Below are 24,348 nucleotides of genomic sequence, written 5' to 3'. Positions count from 1 at the left end.
CGTCCCTGAAGCCCTGGCAGGAGAAACGTGCGCCCGGCCGTCAGTGCCGCGGCTCCCGGGCCCTTCGCGCCCTCCCAGCCGGCGGGGTCTCGGGCACAAGCTCCCTCTCCGCCGCCGCGGCCGCCGCGGGAGGCCGGACGCCCAGCACCTGCGGGTCACGTGCCGCCGCCGCCCCACGTGACGCGCTCAGGGAGGCGGGGCGTCCGCGCTCTGCGACGTCATCACGTCGCGCGGCCGCGGGGACGGCACCCGACGAGCGGGGCGACGGCTCGCGAGGCTCCGGGTCGGGGCGGCGGCGGCGGCGCCCGGGCTCCTGAGCCGCCTGCGGGCCGCGCCCATCGCACGCCATCCCCCCGGGCGGGGCGCAGGTGAGCTGACGGAGGGCGCGGGTGGCGGTCGGCCCGACCCGGGTCCTGGCCCTGCCCGCGTGTCCTCCCCGCCGAGGGGACGCAGCGGACGGGCTCGGCGCGCGGCTCTCAGCTCCGCCCCCGGGACCCCGGCTGCGGTGCCCGCCGCGTCCCCGGTGCCGTCGGGGGCGCCGTCCTCCTCCTCCCGGCCGGCATTTGCTGGGCCGGACTCGGACGCCCTCCCCAGGCTTCCCCGGTGCAACCCCCACTCAGGTTCGTGGAAGTTGTGGGACACAGGGCCTCGGGCGGAGGGGGGAGGACGTGCCGAGACCCGGCCTGGGGAGGCGGGCGTCCCCACGCCGCCCTCGCGCCACCGTGGTGTGACAGACACTGAGACGTGGGCCGCGCCTGTGGGGACCCCCCCCCCAAAGCCTTCACAGTCAATGGGCATCTGCTTAGACCTTTCCTTCCTCCGCACAGTCGCAACTCAGTTGACTTCAGGAAAAGCTTTTTGAAAGCATCGTGTGCTCTGATGACTCACCTCCTTTTCTGTAAAGTGGGCCCCGCAGGGTTGCTGGGGGGATTATCTCCAGTGCGCACAGAGCAGCTCGCTGACTGTAAACTGTAAACAGGAGGACGTCAGCGTGTGCGATGTCGGTTTTCCCGTCAAAACGTATGGTGTGAGTTCTGGACTCTTGAAGACCCTGGTTTGAGGTTTATTCTTGGGTCATTTCAGAAAGTTTTGGATTCCAAGGAAGACAGACTTAACCACCCCGTTTCATTCCCCAGAGTTGTCATTGATGAAGAAAAGGAAAGAAATAGTGTGACAAAGCCTGTCACCAGCTGTCGCGTCCAGCGCAACACGGGCACTGAGAGAAGGAGAAGGGGTAGCGCAGGGTTAAGAAAGAAGCAAAGTTTTGAAACGGGCCAAGGGTCTCACAGCCTCAAAGGACTGAGAGCCCCGAATCGGGCCACCTTGTGGCTTTTATTGACACACATACAAGGAAGTGGCATTGTTTTTCCTACGGTCTGTGAGTCTCCTACATCATACCTGAAAGCTGGTTCAAACCAATCACCTTGCCTGCCGGAAGCCCCATGATGTATTAGTAGTTGTTTGTACCTCCCCAGGGGACAAAACCTTTATGCTGAAAACATACTGAGATGGAGAACTGATGTTATCACATCTAGAATCACTTCCCAAGCAGGTTGTGGGAAGGAATGCAGCCACAGAGGCAGAAGCTCTCCTTAGACGGAGGGAAGTGGGGGGCTGTGCCCACCTCTGTCAACCCCGTGAGTTCTCCTGGTGGCCCCCACACGACTGTGCCTGTCTCGGGTCGTTCCTTTCTTGAGGGATCTTACCCGTCCTTGGCTAGCCAGCCATCCTTTGGGGCCAAACAAGGAGATGGCGTAAAGGTGAAGCAATGTCCCTGGAAGGAAGTCTCACAGACCCTGCTTTCTTTTTAGGGGTAGGCACGAGGGGACAGGCGGGCAGGCAGCTGCATGACAACAACCATCAAGAGAGTACTTCTTTCATTTTTTGATGTGTAATCTAGTACTACATTCAAGTTATGCATGCTGGTGAATTTTGCAGGTGACTGACTGTGGCAGTAAAATTCGTGGGCTTTGGCTAAGTTTCTATCCTGAGAAGGCTGTTTGTTTCAGTACAGAGAATTACTACAAATACTAACTTGTTGGTGTTGACGGATGTTTACTGATAACGTAGAGTAGGAAGACCCTCTGGAGAAGAGCTTCAGGACCTTGATCAAGTGGCGGTCCACACACACGCCTGCGTGGTTTGCGTCACTCAGTGTAGGTAGCGGGTCCTCATTGGAAGTTTCGTTTTAAGAGGAATCCAGATATATTTGGAAATCACCATAAATGATTCTTTGCCTACTTCTTTAGAAAAAAAGTTTACTTTCACTGACTGGCTTTCATGGCTGTAAGGTGGAGGCACAGTTTCTCTTTTCTTGAATGCATTGACTACGCACTTACTGTACACCTGCCTGGATAGAAAAAATACATAACAGGATCCCCACCCTCTCCGCACTTCCCCGTATAAACTACTCATGGGTGTTGAATAACAGGTACGCGCCTTTAAGACATTTTGTCTTTTCATCATTTTATCATTGGAGATAACAGCCTGGTGTAGATGAGAAGGACGTGTAGTTTCTTTCTATTTATAATACAGTTGAGTATTGATTATAATAAATGTCAAGAGGTAAGCGTACTCAGAGAAGAGATCATTTTTACTTGGGTTACTTAGTGGCTGGATTGTGGGCGTGATGCCAGGAATGGGGGTGCTCTCTGTTTGTTATTTGGTTCTCAGGAAGCCTCCTTGAGCTGTAACGACAGTTGAAAATGTCCTGTCCCCACCCCCAACCCCCATCCTTCAGATATGCCCACTCTTTTTTTCTCTTGTACTTGCAGAATCCCAGGGCCTGTTTCGTTCTTTTTCCACGTTGCTTGATGGGAGGCATCATGGCCCCCAAAGACATCATGACAAATACTCACGCCAAGTCCATCCTCAACTCAATGAACTCCCTCCGGAAGAGCAACACGCTGTGCGACGTGACCCTCAGAGTGGAACAGAAGGACTTCCCTGCCCACCGCATCGTGCTGGCTGCCTGTAGCGACTACTTCTGCGCCATGTTCACGAGCGAGGTGAGACTCATAACCTTGTGGTCGGCTCGCTTCATTGGCTCAAATCGCAGTTCGACAGAACAGTGGATTTCTGTAGGTGGGGTTGCCGTGTTTCCCCGAAAATAAGACTTAGCCGGATAATCAGCTCTATTGCGTCTTTTGGAGCAAAAATTAATATAAGACCCGGCCTTGTGTTAGATAAGACCGGGTCTTAAAGTAAAATAAGACCGGGTCTTATATTAATTTTTGCTCCAAAAGACGCATCATCGCTGATGGTCCAGCTAGGTCTTATTTTCAGGGAAACATGGTAAGTGGGCTCTGGCGAGGAGCTGCCACTTGGCCAGGCCTCAGTGTTCTCATCTCCCATCAGGGATGCAAGTTATACATCATAACGTGGTTGTTGGGACAGTTCTTTGAGAAAATTGCGTATAGAGTGCTGAAAACAGTGGCTAGCGTGGTAAAACACACACGTCAGCTATTGGGTTTTACTTACTATGTTTAAAGACTATTTTACTTAGTGTTTTAAAATGTAGCGTAACGCTATTGAATATAGTATGATGTACTCTTAGAAAGCTGAGTACTGTTGGGACATTTTCCCGGAGCAGAGAGACCAAAGAAAGAGGCTGACTACTCCTTGGTTATCTATCAGTGCTGTCAGTGTTTGTTAAGGGAACTTACATGACCACCTTACATTCCTGCTGGGCCTAGGGCTTGGGAGGTGGCTCAGACAGGCGCTGAGGGGTTAGGGAAGCAGTCTGCTCTGGGCGGATCTGGCTGGGTCCAGCTCCAGGGTCCTGGGACAGGCTCTCCAGAAGTCCACAAGTACTGCAACTTTCTTATTTTTCAAGATCTCAAGTCTGATTTTTAATTTTTAAGTAAATTGTCTTGATTTTTTCTTTTTAAGCTTGAGTGCTGAACGCACCAGTGTTCACTATATCATTTATCTATGCTTATACAAATACCTAAAATACATCATTATGGTAACACTTAAAAAAAAAATCTTTTTAACCACAGTATATTCTTTAGTTAGTCCCATCTCCTTATGAAGATGCTGCTGCTGGATCTGAGCAGAAGAGGTAGTATGTTAATGACAGTAGCTGCCTTTCGTGGGCCAGGGGCTGTGTTGGGTGATGGTTGTATCATGTACCCGAGAGCTAGGTGTCACCATCTCATTTTACAAATGAAGAAACAAGGTGTCGGGTATTAAATGACTTGCCCCAAGTCACATGGATTGTGAATGTAGAGGGTGGGATTGAATCCTAACTTTTTTGACTCTAAAGCCCAAACAGTTTTGAACTACTGTGCCCCACAGCCTCTAAAATACAGATTTTTGTATTCTGTAATCTCATTTTCAGGCCAACATAGTTGATGATACCATGAGCCAGTGCTCGGTCACAGGGCTGGGAGGAGCGTGGAAACCTGACTGATCACTGCAGCCAATAGGGCTGATTGGAAATGATCTTGGGGGGATGACACCACAGATGCCCACTGTCTGCCCACGTGCATCGGAAGGAGTTGGCAAGTGGTGAGGAGAGTGCCGCCCGCAGCTGCCTGCGTCCTCTCCTGTCTGTCCTCACGCTGCTTCCACGTCCAGACTTGATGTGGAGTTTTGTATAAGACTTCCCTCTCTTTTTTCTTAGCAGTGATTACAGTCTTTTTTTAAAAACTGACATTGGGAAAGAAAAGGCTAGATGGTTTGGTCTTTATTTTTAAGACTAATTAATACAAAGGAGGGCATCCAGAGGCCTGGATTTGGGCTCAGTTCTCTCAGCAATTCTGATGAGCCTGGCAGCCACGTAACTTCACGGGGTGGGGCTGGGGGTCTGTAAACTAAAGTGACCCAGCTGGGCGGCTCCACGTTCTCTTCCAGCCCCATGTACTTGTCAGCTGGTCCACAGGAGTGAGGCCAGATGCCTGGTTGTAGCATCTCTTGCTGGTTAAGTCACATGTCTTCTTTGAACCTTAGACCCTTTGTGTCTTACATGGCCACAGTATCAGACCTGACGACCTGACCAGGTCACTGTGAGAATCAGATGAAATAATAGTAAGTGAGAACCATTCTGAAAAGTCTGCAAAGCAAATGTAAATGTGAAATGACACTGTAATTGCTCTGAGTTACTGCGTGGTGATATCGTTTCCATACATAAGCAGTTTGGCAGCTGTGACTGTAGTTGACTGAATAAGAAACTTCTGGAGTAAGTGTCTTATACGAGGTCTGACAGTTAATTCGTGAACTCGTTGCAACAGTGTTGCTAAACTTTTTGTTTTATATCAGAGGGATTATTCACTATGAATTTGTACCAACCAGACAGTTAACCAAGTTTACTATTTGGAAGTGCTGAAAAGGCAGCGTGAAAAAGTTAGATGACCTGAACTTTTCACCAACAATTCACGGCTCTTGCATCACGACAATGCACCAGCTCACACGGCTCGGTCTGTGAGGGAGTTTTTAGCCAGTAAACAAATAACTGTATTGGAACACCCTCCTTACTCACCTCATTTGGCTCCCAAGGACTTCTTTCTTTACCTGAAGATAAAGGAAATATTGAAAGGAAGACATTTGGATGACATTCAGGACATCAAGGGTAATACGACAGCTCTGATGGCCATTCCAGAAAAAGAGTTCCAGAATTGCTGTGAAGGGTGGACTAGGCGCTGGTGTCAGAGCATAGCTTCCCAAGGGGAGTACTTCGAAGGTGACCATAGTGCCATTCAGCAGTGATGTATGTAGCACTTTTGTAGGATTAGTTCGCGAACTTAATTACCAGACCCCGTATATTTCTGTTTGTAAATACTTATACCCTGTTAAATGGTAATAAAATAATGCACTTGTGACTTTAATGTCAGGGACTGGTTTTGTTCTTGGCTTTGGTAGCAAATACTTTTTGAGTATTCTGGCTGATGGAGGAATCAGAGGTGGCTTTGATGCACTGGAATTTTGTAAGTGTTTTGAATTTGTAAACTGCAGTTAAGCTCTAATAACATTTTCATAAGGTAATCAATTTCCAGATAGTTTACTGTCCTGTAAAATTGAAGATTTCCACCCTTCGCTAAACAGTTTCCTATGATCATTCGGTTTCATCAATACTCAAAACTCCAAGGGTGTTTTCTAAACTAAAGATACCACCAGCAACTTGGTAATCCCAAGAGAGTGTCAACCGAGTATCTTGCAAAAGTATCAAACAACTCAGCGTGTTCAGACATGTTAACAGCAGAAGGCCCCTTCGGGGGCTCTACGTGTTCCTTTCGTCTTTACCAATTGTCCAAGGACAGCCAAGACCACACTGGGTAGTCCTGGGGGTCTGGAGCTGTAACCCACAGGGTCTTCCCCAAGCATGAAATTCCTTTGAAGTTTCGTGCTTTGCCTGAAAGGGTCATGGACACTAGTGGTGGAACTGGTGCATTCAATTCTGTAATACACCTATGTTTGCTTTAATACAAAAACAGTGTTTTAAATTATTCACTAGTAAAGTTGATATTCTAAGAAGATGTCACCTCGCTGGGTTACATACAGTTCCTCCCCCACTTGAACAGCTACAGACATAAGCCGTATTTGCTTTGTTCCCAGCTTTCCGAGAAGGGGAAGCCTTACGTCGACATCCAAGGTCTGACCGCCTCGACCATGGGAATCCTGTTGGACTTCGTGTACACGGAGACGGTGCGTGTGACGGTGGAGAACGTGCAGGAGCTGCTCCCCGCAGCCTGTCTGCTTCAGCTGAAAGGTACAGCTGCTGCAAGGCAGCCTGGAAAGCTTTCCAGTGAGTGGTGTCAGCTTGCCCAGTCGTGAAACGGTGGAGACAGACTGCAGGCACCCCTGTTCGGTGCCATGGCACGGAAGGTCCGATTTCACTCGCAGTGGGAAGGAACCTCTCAGCATGTCAGTGTTCGGCTTTTTAGAAACTAGCGTCTACACCTTTCCTGTTTTTAAAAAGCTGGAGGAGGAGGTAATGGATGCACTTTCTCACATAATGTGCATAGTAGCCCTGCAAGGACCAGACACCGACACTGCTCGCTGCCCATGTGGAAGGGGGTGGGGGCCAGGTGGATAGAGACTTTCCGGGGAAACCCTCTTGTACCTCCAATTTTTAAACCGTATAAATTATGTATTAAAAATTTAAATTTGACACACTAAAATGAAAGTATAAAGTTTTCACAGGATGAGAGGTGGTCCCCCTTCCAGCCCCCAGTCTGTCTTTCTTACCCTCCACTGAGGTTTCTATTGTTTTCAGTTCTTAGTACCTGGTTGAAACAGTGTGACGCTTTTGCATCTTGCACAGCTATGACACTGAGGTGATACTCTGAACTTTTCAGTTAAGAAACATGCGATTGTTATCAGTGTCTCCTGTTTTTCCTTCACTGGAATCTTTTAGTAAGTGTTTTGAACATTTAAAACGTTTTCAATTACAGTTGGCATTCAGTACTATGTTAGCTTCAGGTGTGCAGGTTGGACAGTCACATGACTCACGAGATAAATTTTCACGTGCAGTAGAAATTAGGGGTGTTGTGCTGAGTTGTAATTGGTTTTGAGCTTGACTCTCAGGGGTGTTGTCGGCATGTTTGCTCAATGGCGCCAGAGTCCACAGATGCGAGTGGTCGTGCGGTGTTTGTCTTCAGCCGAAGTGGCGACCGTGTGGATGCGTCAATGAAGGTCCCCTGACACGTGACACAGACGTGGGACTTGAGTTCCTTAAGCACAAGATTGCGATCTGATTCGTAACTGTGACACTGTGTAGAGAAGATGTTGCACTGCCAGCGTGTGCTGCCCTGACGTCACTGTCTGTGTGCCCAGGTGTGAAGCAAGCCTGCTGTGAGTTCCTGGACAGCCAGCTGGACCCTTCCAACTGCCTGGGCATCCGGGACTTCGCCGAGACGCACGGCTGCGCTGACCTGGTGAGGGCCGCGGAGGTCTTCAGCCAGAAGCACTTCCCGGAGGTCGTGCAGCACGAGGAGTTCATCCTCCTCGGCCAGGGGGAGGTGGAGAAGCTGATCAAGTGCGACGAGATCCAGGTGGGCAGACGCGGGCCGGGGCAGGGTGGGGGGACCACTGCGCCCTTGCCAGGGGGCTCCCCGTCGGGTGTCCAGAGGCTTCATTAAGTGGCCCTGGAACTCTGGGCCGGATTTATTTGCATATTTATGGGAGGGAGAGAGTTCGCCACCTTCCTTAATAAAATACATGATCCCGACGGTTAGGCGTCACTATTGAACAAAGTGTGGGCTGAGCATGAACTGGAAGGAAAGTGGATTTCTCTGTCAGCCACTCACCCGTTTTACAAACATCTGCCGACAGTGCAGCCATCGCTGTGCCACCTGCTGTGGATCGGAAAGTCAGGTGCAGCTCTTGTTTCGGAGCGCCCCAGCGTAGCGGCAGACAGAGACGACAGAGATCATTAAGTAGAAAATAATGATCCTGTTCAGAGCAAGGAGATTACGTGCGAGAAAGAAGAGTAAACCTGGGTTGAATGACATCGAAGGGAAGGGACACAGGGTGGCGGTCGTGAGCAGCCGCCAGGTCTCATGTGCCTTTGTGGGTTTGAGGGAGTAGAGGGCGCCTGTGAGCTGGAGGTTGGGGTGGTGTCTGACCTGCAGAGGGAGACACCCAAGCCCAGGCCAGGGCTCAGTGACAACGCAGCGAGAAGAGCCTCAGCCAGTTCTGGTTCTAAGATACAGCACCAGGGCTGGAGGGCTTTACCGCCATCGGGCAGGGGTCATGAGAAGGCTGCTGAGAGCTGTTGGTGTCTCTGAACCCCGTGGCATTCATCTCCAGTGCTCCAGTTCTTTCCAGTAGCTTCTGGAAAATACCTAGCAGAGCCAAGTGTTAGATAAAAGTCCACCTGTTGGTTTTGTTTCCCCCAGTTAGGAGAAATTCGATTCTCCAGGAAGGCTAAGAGTTCATTTTTTTCCCTCTTCTTCTCGGATAATAATAAAAAATGAATTTTAAACTAGTGGATTAGCAGAAGTTAGTGGCTTGTCAGTTTCAACACGACACACTGGAAGGAGCCCAAGTTTGATTAATATTCTGGATGCTCTAGGACAGGTTTGCTGCTTAAAGAAACCCTGTGATACATTTTTGTAAATCAAATGCTTGCCCCTGATTTATTGTTGACACTAGGATTTTTACGTAATAACAAGTCTTAGATAGACTTCTTGTCAAACTGTAGCCAACTTTCTCTTTACTCCTTTCCCTGCTGACTTTTTGGAGGGAAAAGGGATTAGGGCACATTGACGACCTCGTTTCAGCTCAGAGGAGCGAGTCTCCGCTTGGACTTGCTGTTTCCTTTCAGCTCCGAGAACCTGCTGTCACGAAGCTGCCGAGCCAAGTGTTTGCTGACGTGTGTCCCCACCCTCGGGGGGTGGGGTGTTGTGTCCTTGCACAGAAGTGCCAAGTGGCACATTCTTCAGCCTTGGACACTGGAGCTTTGCCAGAATGCATGGATTTTTCTTGACTTGTCCATACACAGAAATACAGTGAATGGAATGAGCGCTGTAGACTTGAAGTTGGCTGCACATGTCATACAATAGCGAACACGCGGCCTTTACTGTCAGCTCATTGACCGAACACTCTGGGCCCGGAACAGTTCCAGATGCCGGGTCTCCAGCTGTGAACAAAACAGACAGAAATCCCTGGTCCCTGGAGTTCCATTCTCAGGGCACCATTCTTGGTATTTTTAATCTAATTTAATGCTCAGAAGTGTCTGTTTTTCAGAGGAGGAAACTGAGGCTTTGAGGTTAACCGTCAGACCACAGCCTGGAAACGGTCGAGCCAGGACTCGGAGCCGGGCAGCCAGGCCGTCTGTTCTCTCAACCACCACACGATGAGGTGGTCTCCTAGGAGGCGGTTGGTTTGTAATCGACCAGATCAGGGGCAGTCCCAGAAGTCATTTATTTTAGAATGACATCGACTTTGGAATAAAACTACTTGGCATAGGAAGAGCAGATAACTAACCTTTTTATTCAGCAGCTGAGAAGAAAACAGTCTGAGAACTCTGCTTTTTTCTCGGCAAATGACTCATTTTTGTCTCCTCCCTGTATGCCAGTCAGAAACAGAAAGCAGATGTCCGACTCCCGTTGCTGGCTGACACTTCCTGTCCATTGTATAAACCAGCAGCACTGAGAACAGTAGGAAGCCATGTGTCGTGCTGGTTCAAACAGCGAGGGCTTTAAAATCAGCCTGGGTGACTTTTGGTGGGTGACGTGTTACCTAACCACTCATCTTCAGTCCCCTTTTCTGTACAATGGAGCTGATGGTCGTACTTTCTAAACAGTAAGTAGGAATGCCAGTGCCTCATACATAAAAGAATTCGGTGAAAATTTTTATGGAGAAATTTTACTCCATGGTGAAGCATTAATGTTGGGACTTGTCCTCCCAGTGCAGCTATTTTTTTCTCCAGTTCTAGTTTATTCTGTTTTCAGTAAGATCAAAGATCCCTGCTCATGACTGAAAAACCCCATTTTAAACCTAAAATGGTGTATCTAATTTAAACCTAGAATGTATCAGATGTAGCATACAGCTGTTTAAAACTATTAGTCTGTCATTCGTTAACAAAAACATTTCTAAACTGTCACAGACACCCTTCCTCACCCTTCCCTGCCCTGAATCCATCTTAGTGTGACCGCCCCTGAAGGTGGTGCATAAATTCCCATCGCTGCTGCTGCGGTCTGAGCACCGTCACCTTCCGCCTCTAACTGGTGTCCCCACTCCTGGCCCTTCTCAACTGTGGTCGTCAGGTGATCTTGACAAACATCAGGGCAGTCAGGTCGTCAGCCTGCTTGAAAGCTTCTCATGGTTTCCAGTTGCCCTCGAGTCAAGTGCCGTGTTCGTGGGCTTTGTTCAGCTCTCCGGCCTGATGTGCTCCCTCCGTCACTCCGACACCAGCCTCCTGCCGTTTCTCAAGCCCTCAAGTCCTTTGCTCTAGGACGGTGCTGTCCAACAGAACAGCATGTGACATGGAAGGGCCGTGTCTGCGTGGTCCAGCTCACGAGCCGCTCAGAGCCCTTGTGCACTGAGCCTTGAAATGTGGCCAGCGTGACCGAGAAGATGAGCTTTTGATTTCACTTGAGTTGAGCTAACCTGTGTTTCATCGAAAATAGGACCTAACTGGAAAATGCCCTAGCATGATTTTTCAGGATGACATCCCCTGAACATAAGCCCTAATGTGTCTTTTGGAGCAAAACTTAATGTAAGACCCGGTCTTATTTTGGGGGAAACACGGTAAGTGCAGCCAGCGCCCGGGCTAGCGGCTCCCACATTGGACAGTGCAGCCTGTGCTCTGCGTCTGCCTGGAGGACTCTCGCTCACCCCGGCGGCCTGCGCTTTGTCCATCAGGTTGGAAGCTGTCGCTTAGGCAGGGCGGCCTCCATGCATCCGTGGGAGTGAGGAAACCCCGTCTTCTGCCGCAGAGCCCTGCACGTCTCCGGGGTGGTGACGGACGATGGCCCGGGCTTGTTCATTTTTCCAATTTAACGCCGTCTGCTTTGTTCACCATCATATTCCAGCCTCAGCACAGGGCCTGGCACTTAGTAGGTGTTCAGGAAGCCATTGAGTGCGTGGGTGTTCGGAAGCACTGTCCACGTTTCAGTTCTTAGGAAAGGTTCACAGAATGGCTTCTTTCTCTAGGTGCTGTCACACTCTGGAAGGTGTCTCAGCCAGAAACAGTCTGGGGCTGCTGGAAGGGACACAGGACCCTGGTCTCTGGTGTGGTCTGTGCGAGGTCCTAGGTGTCATACCTAGTGCTGTTCCAGGGGCGTGTGATGGGTTTCGGGGCATGTTGGCCAGTTTGTCATGTGAAAGCTTGGGGATGAGTCCCCGCAGTGACTGGTGTGTGTCATCTCAAATAGCACGGTAGCTGCCCGAGCGCTAATGGACGGCGCTGTGAAAACGAGTCCCTGCTTCACAGGCCAGTGGGGTTTGGGGAGCAAGCCCAGAGATACTAGGGAGCACTTCTGAAGGAAAGTTGTTTTAAGAACCACCCCCTTAAAGTTTCCAAAATGACCAGAAGAGAGTTCAAGCCCCGGGAAACTGGGAGGTGAAAGCCAGGCTGTGACTTTGGCTGACAAGGCACTGTCTGTCCTTGGTGTGTTAGCCCGTTTGACTCCTTGGCCTGGTCTTATTGGGTTATGTCTGAAAAGATTGTTGTCTCAAGACCCAGTTGTTTCTGGAAGTTGGAAATCATGGGGAACGGGAGGGAAAGGCATGCGCGGCTATTCTTGGACCTGGGAGATCGCTGGGATGCAGGTGTGTGACGCACGCGCGCTTGCACATTTGCAGGTCGACTCGGAAGAGCCTGTCTTCGAGGCCGTCGTCAGCTGGGTGAAGCACGCGAGGAAGGAGCGGGAGGAGTCCCTGCCCGACCTGCTGCAGTATGTCCGGATGCCTCTGCTGAGTCCCAGGTACATCACAGACGTGATAGACACTGAGGTGAGTGGCAGCGCAGGCCCCCCCCTGCTGAGTCTCTCAGCTCAGTGCTGAGTCCCTGCGACTGTGTCACGAGGCGTGGGCTCTGCCTCCAGAGTGCCAGAGGCTGGTGCTGTGTGGTCTCGGGCAGTGACTCGGCCGGTCGTGCTCCTGGCACAGGTGCAGGTCTGTCATTTAATTTAATTTGTGCTTGGTTTTGTTTTACGTGACGCTAAGTGTCCTACATAAGCATCATCTATGATAAATTTTGTGCCCTTCTCTGTTAAACGTAAGTTGTTCCAAATTGCCCTGGAAAAGATGCTTTGCTATCAAGTCTCTATTTTTGACCTCTGGTGAAAGTAACGCAAAAGAAGTTTTAATATCAACTCGGGTCAAATCGTATTTATTTGTAAGTGTTTCTCCAACTTAAGTTCTTTGTGGTACGTTTCCATAATTTTATGTGTCACCTGTATTACCTGGACCATACCTTGGGGGAACGCTGGCTTATGACATGTAGGGAAGGCCCAGTCAGGGAATGGCTTTTCTGACCAGCCCCACGTCTCTTTGGGAGTTAACACAAAAGTGTTTCAGTTGTTCACATTAGAGAAGCTCAGGCTTGTGGTGTCACTTCTCCAACTCTTTCATTTGTCGTTTCTTCCACACAACCCATGCATATACCCCTCGTATTCATTCTTTATATTGTGCTCTGGAGCCGGACTTCGAACTGACACCCCCAGTCACCACTTAACCTGGCAGTGAGGGCGCCTCTCCTCTCTGCTCCTCCCTCCCTCCGAGCTCCTGGCGGCCCCAGTGGCTGAGCCCACGCAAAAGCCCGGTGTGGCGCCCTGTGGCCTAGCTCATATCAGCCAGTATTCTGTGCCCGGGAGCCGCGTGGGGACGGTGCCGTGAGCTCTTATCCCACCTGACTTATCCCACCGGCCACCCCAGAGGGTAACAGGAGCCGTTTGGGCGTCCCTTACATTGCTACCAAGTGTTACATACTTGTGCTGCGTGGTCACTGGTAGGGTGTGCGGACAGAAGCTGTTGCTGTGAGCGCCGGGCTGCATGGGAAGCCCCACAGGACACTTTTACATCCTTTGATGCTTCTGCCATGTGACATATTGTCTGTTCCAAAAGCTTTCTACTTTTCTGGAAAACCACAGCCTCGTTATTACCAGCAGCCCTCCTGGACCTACCAGGTTTTGGAAACTGGTTTTCTGTGTCATGTTAATTACAACTTAATTACAAATGTGCCGTTTGTACTGACGATGCTGGAGGTGGCCCTGCCGCTCACTGTGCTGTCTGCTGTGCCTCAGCCTGTCATCCGCTGCAGCCTGCAGTGCAGGGACCTCGTTGATGAAGCAAAGAAATTCCACCTCAGGCCCGAGCTGCGAAGTCAGATGCAAGGACCCAGGACAAGGGCACGTCTGGGTAAGCTGGCACAGAGGGGGTGGCGTGATGCAGTTGAAAAGAGCGGTCTATAAAAAATTCAAAGACCTTGTTTCAGACAGTTTTTAATCTTGCATTGATTGTTTCATCTCAGACGAATCACTTTACCACCTGAGCTTTCTTTCCTGTAAACCAAGATATCTTCTCTACCTATTTTACATAATTATTTGGAGGGTTAAATGAGATAGTGTGTGAAAGCACTTCATAAATTGTCAAGTGTTACGCAGTGTTAGCATTTGATTTCAATGTATTTGGAGCTGTGCATTGCATATTATTTCAAATGCCATTGTCTTAGCAGACCCCAGCAGTGACCTTGGGCAAGTTTTGTGTGGCTTTGGGCAAGTTTCCATTGATCTGAGCCTGCACTTCTACCTCCAAAACGAGGCTACTGAGGTCTTGTCTCACTGGGCTGTGGTCGCTATTAAATGAGATAATGTGTGTAAGACGCCTAGCGTGCTCAGAGTTTACTTCCATTTCCTGTCCTCCTGGTTTCACTGTTTCAAGAGCCTAGATGATGTTGTGTGTAAACGCTGAGGTGTTAATTGATAGTTAAGCTGTTCATTGATCATTTTAAGTAAAATGATGATTTATCCCCTACATTTTATAATGACGTAAGTGCTGCACGTCAATGTAGAAAATTTAGAAACAGAGAAGCAAAAAATAAATAAATAGAAGTCATCCACAATCCCACCACCTAGAGATACTGTTTTTTTCTTAAGGGAACTGTTAGAAGGACTAGCAGATGATACATTTCTGTTAGTTCCTGCGGGATGACAAAACGTGGTCTGTGTCTCATGCTACGTACAAGATACGTAATCAACGCAGGACTGACCGAAGGTACTAAGTGTGAAAACATGAAAATAGTAGAAGAAATTATAGGAAAATATTTGTATAACTTCTGGATGGGAGTCGGTTGTCTCTTTTTAATTGTGTTGAAATACACATAAACTTTACCACCTTAACCATTTTTAAATGGACAGTTCAGTCGTGTTAAGTACAGTCACGTCATTGTGCAGCTGCTCTCCAGAACTGTTCACATTACGAAACTGAAACTCTGTACCCTTCGATGACAGCTCCCCCTTCTCGCCACCCCCTGGGGAGGAGCCTTCTTAACCAAAACAGGAAAACCTAGAACCCTTCGAGGTTAGTGGACAGCACCTTTTTTTTTTTTTAGTTTCCAATTGATGGCAAAACACATAAAGTCAAAAGACCTAGACTGGGAGAAAATACATTCAATGTATATGACACAAGGTTAATATTTCTGATATAAAAAGAATCCACGTAAATCAACGAGGAAAAGAACAGTAACCCAGTGGAAGGCTGGTGTGAGAGGCTGCAGGTGGCACACAGACGAGGGAACGTAAGGGGCAGTGAACATTTAAATTAGGCTCCACTAGCCGTTCCAGAAGTGAAGATCAGGAGTAAAATGCTCGTGCCCTTCCTGCCGCACCTCTAGGAATCTGTACGAGAAATAATGTTACTGGAATAATGTCATTATGAGCATGCGTAAGTGAGGACATATAGGAATTCACTGTAAATTGCTAACGTGGCCAGAAAAAGGGCTACAAGCTGAATTGCACCTGAGGGGAGTGAATGGTTGACGGGACTGTGAAATGCTAGGAAACTGTTAAAAGCATTGAGTCCGTTGTAAGTCGCTGGGCAGATAGACTAACAGTATACGAAGTGGGGGCGTCATTAAAAAAAAGGAGGCAAAACTCCTGTACGTGTGTATGTTTGCATGAGCATAAACATGCAAGGGAAGCACTAAACCTGCAGCAAGGCGGGGCTGCAGGGGGATGTTAGCTGCCGATGTTAGTTACACCCCTCTGCTCAGGTGAGACGTGCTGTGGTTACCTTTGTTATTTAAAAAGCATACACATGTCCTCTAAGTACCATGTGAACCAGTGGTGTAGTGGAAAGTCAGACATTTTACTTGCTTTGCTTTCTATTCCCAGTTTGAATTTGGACAAATACTTTTACCCCTGTACACTACCTTTTCTATACCAGGGGTGTCTAAACTTTTTTCAACGTGTTTCACCAAGGGCCATATGCGGTAAAATACACAAACAGCCGGGCCACTCACTCGAGGTAAAGTACGTATTGCCTCACCTGGTTTATTTAAGTAAACTAAATGTATTTTTGGAATTTGCTGCGGGCCAGTTAACAATGGATCATGGGCCGCAGTTTGGACACCCCTGTTCTATACAGTAGCCCCCTTATCCACAGTTCTAGTTACCTGCAGTCCACCGCGGTCTGAAAATATTAAATGGAAAATTCCAGAAATAAACAATTCGTAAGTTTAAATTGCTTGCTGTTCTGAGTATGAATGAGATGAAATCTTGTTGTTTCCCGCTGGGGCCACGCGTCCATGCTGCACACGCTCCCTGCCCATCAGTCACTCAGGTGCGTCTGCGTGATCAGATGGACTGTCCAGTATGGTAGTGTGTGTTTCAGTCGTCCTTGGTTAATAACGGCCCCAGGCACAAGAGTGGTGATGCTGGCGGTGCACACAGGCCAAGGAGAAGCCGCAAGTGCTTCCTTTAGGTGAAATGGTCAGTCTGTATTGTGTATGCGGGGAGAACGCAGCATACGTAGGTTCGGTGCTGTCCGAGGTTGCCGGCTTCCACTGGGGGTCTTGGAACGTGTCCCCCGCGGATATGGGGGGCGCTGTATATCTGGAGAGTTAAATTCAATCACTAGGGTTGTGTCCACTGCAGAAGACGTTACTTCTCTGCTGCAAAGCCGACGGTGTCCCAGAGAGCTCAGCATAGCACTCACCAGTTGTTTGTTCAGTTGAACTGCAGCGAATGAGAATTTCTGTGAGCCAGCAAAGCCGGAAGATGCCGTGGGGATGCATTTCCCACATTTCTCTGAACAGGCAGCAGAAACTTCCTGCTTGCTCAGGGGACTTGCTTATTGTCCTGACCTTGAGAACTTAGAATGACTCTGCATGCCCTCCTTGTTTTCTAGAAGAGACATTCTGAAGCTGTTTCCAACTAGACTCTTAACTTGGCATCTCCTTGTCAGTGCTTCAGGAGCACGTGGTCCCTCCCTTCGTGCCCTCTGTCCCAGTGCCCAGGAGGCACATGGTGACCAGTATGTTGACTGACAGGCATTCAGCCAACAGGATGTGCTGTCGGTTCTCTGGGTCTTGTACCGTAAATATTCCCTATCTGCTTCTGTGTCCCATCCTTCAAAAGCTGCCTGAATGAACTCATATTATCAAGAAAGGTTTTTTTTTCCAGTTTATGTTTTTCTTCTGGGAATTACATAAAGCAACAGAAATTGCAGTTGAAAATGAGTGGAAATGTTTCAGCTGTGCAGATATAGACAGTGCTTCTCGGTTGTGTGCAGGTATCAGCCCCTAGCGTGATGCTCGTGTGCACAGGGAATGTGTGTGGATGGAAGGTTTGCTCCTACCTTGTCTGTTCAAGTCCGAGGGAGAGAAGAGGTGGGGAAAAAGATGGGGCAGGTAGATGGGGCTCGTGCTGCCGTCCATCCTCTCCCAGCCTGAAGGCATTTTATGCACAAGTAAGATTAGCAGCATAGGAAAGGGCCCTTTGCTCACGTGCTTTGCTTTTCTAAAGGGAGCTGACTCTGAGGACTCCTTACTGGCTCACCTTGGAGAAGGGGCCAGTTTGCCTCTTGGTGAGATGGGTATCATCCCTGGAGATAGGTTAAACTCCATGGTTTGTCTGTGGGGGGTTATTAAGAAAAATCTCAAACATACACAAAAGCAGAACGATGGAATGATCAGCTGGTTTCAACAATTACCAACTCGTGGCCTATCTTTCCTGAAGCAAATCCCAGACAGGCTCTAATTCCACCCATATGTAGTATGCTTTCATGTGTATCTCTGAAAGATAAGGAACCTTTTTTTAAAATTAGTTTCAGGTGTGAAAAACAATATACTAGTTAGACATTTATCATTTATACCCCTCACAAAGTGATAACCCCCCTCCCCCAATCTACTCTGACATCACACACAGCCTTTACATTTCCACTGTCTCTATTCCTAATGCTGTACTCCACTTCTTGTGACTCTATATATGTGTGTGTGTGTATATATATATATATATATATATATATATATATACACACACACACACGCCACATGTATGTATAAAATTGTAGTTGACGTTCTTTATTATTCATCTACAGCTTCAGGTGTACAGTGCAGTGATCAGGCAGCTACACCATCCCTGAGGTGGTCTCCCAAATGGGACAAGTGTCCATCGGATACCCTACAAAATCTTTACAACATTATTGATTACATTCCCCAAACTGACTTTCGTATCCCGGTGGCCATCTTGTGGTGACCGATTGTGTTTTCTAATCCCCTCACCTTCCCCCTCATCCCCACCTCTCTTCCCATCTAGCAAACCTCAGTTTTTTCTCTATGTCTCTGAGACTGTTTCTGGTTACTTTGCTCATTTATTCAGTTATTTATATTCCACGTATAAGTGAGGTCATGTGGTATTTGTCTTTCTCCGTCTGACTTATTTCACTTAGCGTAATGTTCTCTAGGTCCATCCATATCCTTGCAAGGAACCTTTTTGTAATGTATCCAAAATGTCATTGTTACTCCTTAAAGAAAACACAACTGGTTCTTTGTCAGATATTGAGCACATGTTCACATTTCCCCAGTCTTCCCATAACTTTTTTGTTTTTGACATTGCATTGAATTGATATCTCTTCAGTCTCTTAATCTATAGGCTGTTCACTCCTGCCTGGGTTTTCCCTGCAACTTACTTGTTGAAGAAACTGGGCTGTTGGACCTGAATGTCCCTCTGCTGGATTTTGCTGATTGTACCCGTGTAGTGTCATTTGACATGTTCTTCTGTCCCCTGCATTTCCTGTTAGCTGATGGTGAGACTGGAGGTTCGATGAGATTTCAGATTCAGGTTCAGTTTTTTTGGCACGATTACTTCCTAGGTAGTGTGACGTACTTTGTGTTACGTATCATAAAGTGTGTTCTCTTCCACCTAATGGTGTCGCAGCCCTTGATGGCCATGGTCAGGGTCATTACTTCACTAGGGTCCACCTGTGTTTCCTGTCAGTGTGAAGGTCCTACCTCTGCTCTTTTACTTCCAGTTACTTAAAAGATTGCTCTGGCCTCCTACATGCCCTCCTGGTGACTGAATTGTCTCAAATGCTCCGGCTAACCCACTGTCCCCAGGTGCTCAAGGAGAGCAGACACGTGCTTTCCTCATAAGACTTGGTCTTTGGAAAGAGACAAGGCAGGAGATATTTTATCAGAATAAGGCCATGGGGGGAGGGAAAGATAGGCCATGAGAACAATCTTCTTTGGGAAAATTGTAGAGAAGAAGACTCCCTTTAAAAGCCCGGTCTTGTGGAAACCTGGAAGTTTTGATGAACTGGTAGGGAACGTGGTCATATAGTCGGCTAAATTGGAAAAATTAAAGTTCATGGAAAAGAGATTTTTAAAATCTGACACTTGGCTCCTATGCCACACCTTTAAGTGTTTCTGAGACAAGGTTAGGAGAGGGTTCTTCCCCAGTACAAGAAGCGCCGTTTTGAGTTCCACAGGCAGGAGGCCAGGGAGCTCCTTCTGCCTCGGCCTGCACGTGGAGCCCCGTCCATATGTCAGCCAGAGCCTTCTGGACAGGTCAGCATGGTATAGGGCTGTGCTCAGGTTTCCTTCTGCGAGTTCAGTATTGTCCAGAAATTTCAACTGCAGAGATTTGGTTCCTCAAGAGCTAGAGCCTCGAGAAGAAATGGTTTCCGATGCCTGTTTTACGTCGGATGGCTTCTCGAGGCCGGCGACCCAGCGTGCTCTCCCTCTGTCCTCAGGGGCCAACGAAGTGCTTCTGGTGGTTGGGGGCTTCGGAAGCCAGCAGTCTCCCATCGACGTGGTGGAGAAATACGACCCCAAGACTCAGGAGTGGAGCTTTCTGCCGGTGAGTAAGGGCAGGTCAGTGGTGGGAGAGTCCTCTGTCACTGACCCTAGGCTGAGTAGTCCAGCCCTAAAAGTAGAGAAGCCGGTGACAGCATGATGTTCTTTACAACGTGGCCTGCACACGGTGGGTGCTCATGGAGAGTTACTTAGGTTGGGCCATTAGACCACGGAGTCACATCAGACTCAGCTGGCCGGCACTGTTCCCATGGCCCCGCAGCTGTCTGTAACTCCCAGCATGCCTCACAGCTGCGCTCGGTAAACGGGACTCGGGGTTACGTGGTGTTCCGTGGAACTCAGAAGTTTGCGTCTTTCTCCCTTGGTGAGTGAACGGTAATAATTCTGAGAAAATGTGGAACTCTCTTGATCAGTCCTGACTTTCTGGGCCTTTGACTCCTGGCCCTTTAATTAGCAATTAGTGCAGGAAAACTTTTCTACTTAATGGAAGGATAGCAGTCTTTAGCCCAGTGCCTTGTGGAATAGAAAGGAATCCGATGCTGGGTAACGGAAAGATTAAGTCTTCTGACAGCTGTGGCAAGTGCACACGTGGAGAAGGCTTGCGTGTTTAAGGGCTTCACAACACGCAAGAGGCATTCATTGGGTGGGCACACAGCTGGAGCCGCCTGAGGACGCAGCAGGGCCGGAGGGTAGGTGGTGCCATGACGGAGCAGAGTGTGTAGATAAAACCGGGAGGACGGCCGAGGTGAGGCCCCAGCCTGCGGGACTGAAACCCTCCTCCTCTTCCCTCCACAGAGCATCACTCGGAAGAGGCGCTATGTGGCCTCCGTGTCTTTACATGACCGCATCTATGTCATCGGCGGCTATGACGGCCGCTCCCGCCTCAGTTCGGTGGAATGTCTAGACTACACAGCGGACGAGGACGGGGTCTGGTACTCCGTAGCCCCGATGAACGTCCGGCGGGGACTTGCTGGAGCCACCACGCTGGGAGGTGGGCTGTGCTGTGGGCTGCATGGGGCCGCCCGCGCCGTCCAGCATGAGCTCACGAGTGTGAGCGGTGGGGGTGCTGCTGCGGTCTCGTTCGGAGACGGCAGTGTTGCCGGGGCTGCTTAGTGCTCACCGCGACCCGCAGCAGCTGGTGGCTGGGCTCGGCACGCGTGCCTTCCGAGCCGCAGCGGGTGTTTGGGTGATGTTGAGGGTCCCCGCTCACCCCTCGTTTTTAGAGGTCTCGACTGCGCTGTCTTCTTAGCAGTTAGACTGCATTGACTTATTCCAGAAGAAACACTTTGTTTCGTCCCCCACGTTGGCGAGACTTGGGGGGATCTGTGGAGACTTCTCTGACAGCCTGTGACTTATTCATTTGAGCAGACATGATCTACGTGTCTGGAGGCTTCGATGGCAGCAGGCGTCACACCAGCATGGAGCGCTATGACCCCAACATCGACCAGTGGAGCATGCTGGGAGACATGCAGACAGCCCGGGAGGGCGCCGGGCTGGTGGTGGCCAGCGGCGTGATCTACTGCCTAGGTGCCCAGCTGGGGCAGGGAGGGGGCCGAATGGGCAGCAGCCTCGGGGCGCCTTTTGCCAGCATTGAGTCCATAGACTTCCATCCACGAAAACCTGGTGTGGCCCAGCAGTTTCCGTGAACTGGGATTACCGTTTTCGTGGAAGCGGAAAATAGGGTACTCTCAGGTTTCCCTTTGGATGAGGGGAACTCTTGAGGGAGAACTGAGGCTGAAAGAATTAGTGGGAACACGCCAAGGAAGGTGGGCTGGGCCTGGGCGTGAGGGTCTGTCACTCTTCCTGGAACGGCCTCTGCTCTGTCTTTCAGGAGGATATGATGGGTTGAACATCTTAAATTCAGTTGAGAAATATGATCCCCATACAGGACACTGGACTAATGTCACACCAATGGCCACCAAACGCTCTGGTAAGAGCAGTCAGATCTAAGGGAGGGACGGGAGTGCTGTCACGTCCGTGTGTGTGTGTGTGTGTGTGTGTGTGTGTGTGTGTGTGTGTATGTGGTGGGTGCTGTCGCAGGACGGGTCAATCAGGTGGTGTTTCCTCCCTCACTGTAGACTTAAATCACCACTCAGATCGCGCTCTCCTCTTTGCCTGTGTTTTCTTTAAATATCATGAGAACAAGCACAAACTTTCAACTAGGTTGTACGTTTGAGGGCCGAAGCCTTGTTTGATTCATGTCCTGTGTCGTTGGATGCTGGCACGTCTAGAGCCGTTGTGCCCTGAGAGCATCTCTCAGCACAGCGGGCTGGGCCGCAGTCACTGCCCTCGCCTCCTTCTTCCCACTTCCTTCTTTTGCTAATGGAGAGGGTTGGGCTCCGAGTTCATCAGATTAATGGCTTTTTTTCTCATTCGCCTGCCAGCTGGAGGGTTTGCAGAGGGGATAACCTGTGCTCAGCTGACTGTTCCAGGCCAGCCTGGCTGCAGTCCTCACCCTCAGCTCGCCATCAGTGACCGTGTTCTGATTCACATGCCAAGCTCGGTACTAGAACTTGCTGTACCTTTTCCCCGCAGGTGCAGGAGTAGCCCTGCTGAATGACCATATATACGTGGTGGGGGGATTTGATGGTACCGCCCACCTCTCTTCCGTTGAAGCGTACAACATCCGCACCGATTCCTGGACAGCTGTCACCTGTATGACCACCCCGCGGTGCTATGTGGGGGCCACGGTGCTTCGGGGCAGACTGTATGCGATTGCTGGGTGAGCGTTTCATACCAGGCTGGATCCTGCATGCCTGGGGCAGCGTGAGGGAGGGGGATGGTTTGGGCCAGGGGAAATGTCCGCAGTGGCAGCCTCAGTGGGGAGGACAGAAAGCTCCGCCCTCAGGCTTGTCCCCTTCCTTCTCCCGCAGCTATGATGGGAACTGCCTGCTGAGCAGCATCGAGTGCTACGACCCCGTCATCGACAGCTGGGAAGTGGTAACCTCCATGGGGACCCAGCGCTGTGATGCTGGCGTGTGTGTTCTCCGAGAGAAGTGACCCCTGTCGGCGCACCACCCAGAGCTAGTGACCAGCCCATGGGGCAGTTTTCAGGAGAACCAAGTCTCCTTTCCAGAATGTCTGCTTCTCACTGTGCACAGCGTGATGAGCAGCACCGTGCGTGGTGATCGTACTTATTGAACACACTCCCCTTGCGCTGGCGTCGTCCCCGAGGAGGGTGGGGACAGACACTCGAGGGAAGAGAGTACACACTGACTGGATGTGAGAAGCCAGTCACCTCTCCTCCTAGTCTAGGAGCACCTTCTGCCATGTCTGACTTCCCGTGTGCGTAGGAGGACGTCTGTCTGTATGTGTGTAGTGCCCCGTGTGTTGCAGTTACGGTGAGTATGGCCACCCGGGTGTGGGCAGTGCCCAGCTTGCATCGGGACTGGAAGGGCGCCAACGTAAGGAAGCTTGATAAAGTCCAAGCCTTTGTCTTCCAGGAATAAATCCCTGTCCTAGTCTACCGGTAGCTAGGGGCAGCATGCTTCCCTTGTGCAGGAGAACAAAGGGAAGAGCCCTGTCAAAACTCTGGGGCCCTGGGGGAGATCTTGGTGGCATTCCCTCATGGGCACGGGTTGGTGTATTAGCTGGGTTTAGAGCCAAGTGCAGTAAACTGAATGCCAGGGCACGTGACTGAACCTGTACCAGCCCTGAGGAGTGACCTGGAAGACCAAGGCAGCCGTGTCATTTGAAGGATCTTTTGATTCCCCCGAGGTCTTTCTGAACCACATGCTGCTTCTCTTGGCCCTGGAGACTGTCCGACAGCACAACAGAGTGGACAGATGCTGGGATGGGCGGAGATGCAGTAAGTGTGGGAGTCCAGTGAGCCTGGGGACAGACTGAAGTACCTGTGACTTGGTGATCGTCTTACTTCCTGCCAGGGCTCATCTGTGCATGGCAAGTTTTGCCTTGAGTGGGTGACAGACTGTCTTCGTTGAACCACATACTGCTATGACATTTCCATGCTATTTATTTGGGGGTGGGACGGGGTGGTAGCAGCCTGAAGTTCAGCTGCTTGAGTGCTGCCCCATCCTTTGAAGGGCACACTTCTGCTAAGGAGTGGTTTCTACTGCTGTGTTTGGTACATTCAGTCCTTCTCTTGCTACAAGCTACCCTTATGTGTCCTTGCAGTGCATTACGTTCATCCCAGAACAATAACCAAGCACAACCACAATTCTTTCCTTAGTTCCAGTACCTGCTGTCGCCATTTCTGAGCTCCCATTCAAGGCTCCCGTGTTACGGAGTGAAATTCTTGTTTTGTGGGTAGTGGGAGTATGGGAACGTAATAACCGAAACAGTTTCCCCTTACTCGGAAATTCCATGTTTTCCTCTTTCCCTGAGTTGAATTGACCTGAAGAGTTCATTTCCTTTGTATTTTTTTAAGAAAATATTAAAAATCATCTATGTCACATGTCTGTAAGAGAGTTTGTGGCTCACCAGCACTGCCTGCAGACCGTCTGGGGGGCCAGGCGTAGAGAGCACCTGTAGGTCCCTAGTCTCCACCCTACACCCCGTGTGTGTGCCAGCTCGCTCCACTGAGTCCCTGCCAGGGACAGGTCAAAGGTAGCCACTTCACCAATGGAGAGTCTCCTCAGTAAAGTGTTACCTGAGTTTGCGATAGTCGTTGACTCCTCTCACATGGA

The 24,348-nt window shown here is 49.8% G+C and overlaps 1 protein-coding gene and 1 long non-coding RNA gene across 3 annotated transcripts; one reads left to right on the top strand and one right to left on the bottom strand.

Annotated features, from left to right (window-relative positions):
- The first annotated feature begins 210 nt into the window (after positions 1 to 210).
- Positions 211 to 24,114, top strand: KLHL12 (kelch like family member 12). Of its 2 annotated transcripts, none has more exons than XM_019750889.3 (12): positions 211 to 368; positions 2,775 to 3,008; positions 6,556 to 6,709; positions 7,777 to 7,994; positions 12,253 to 12,402; positions 13,695 to 13,809; positions 19,642 to 19,748; positions 20,498 to 20,693; positions 21,071 to 21,229; positions 21,534 to 21,632; positions 22,238 to 22,424; positions 22,576 to 24,114. In XM_019750889.3, exons 2-12 carry the CDS (start codon positions 2,814 to 2,816, stop codon positions 22,700 to 22,702), a joined length of 1,707 nt encoding a protein of 568 aa, XP_019606448.1. In that variant the 5' UTR covers positions 211 to 368; positions 2,775 to 2,813; the 3' UTR covers positions 22,703 to 24,114. The 2 variants fall into 2 exon arrangements, with proteins under 2 accessions (XP_019606448.1, XP_019606449.1); XM_019750890.3 differs by having other exon boundaries at positions 224 to 620.
- On the bottom strand, positions 12,768 to 17,042 carry LOC141567951 (uncharacterized). Its single transcript, XR_012490993.2, has 2 exons — positions 16,064 to 17,042; positions 12,768 to 13,856 (listed from the first exon to the last, which is right to left on the bottom strand). It is a non-coding gene; the product is annotated as an uncharacterized LOC141567951 (long non-coding RNA).
- Positions 24,115 to 24,348: the final 234 nt, after the last annotated feature.

This window comes from Rhinolophus sinicus, chromosome 6, assembly GCF_057876585.1.
Source record: "Rhinolophus sinicus isolate RSI-liver-muscle chromosome 6, RSI-T2T, whole genome shotgun sequence".
Taxonomy (NCBI): Eukaryota; Metazoa; Chordata; class Mammalia; order Chiroptera; family Rhinolophidae; genus Rhinolophus; species Rhinolophus sinicus.
Note: the sequence above shows the minus strand (reverse complement) of the source record. Positions and strands in the feature narration are given on the sequence as shown.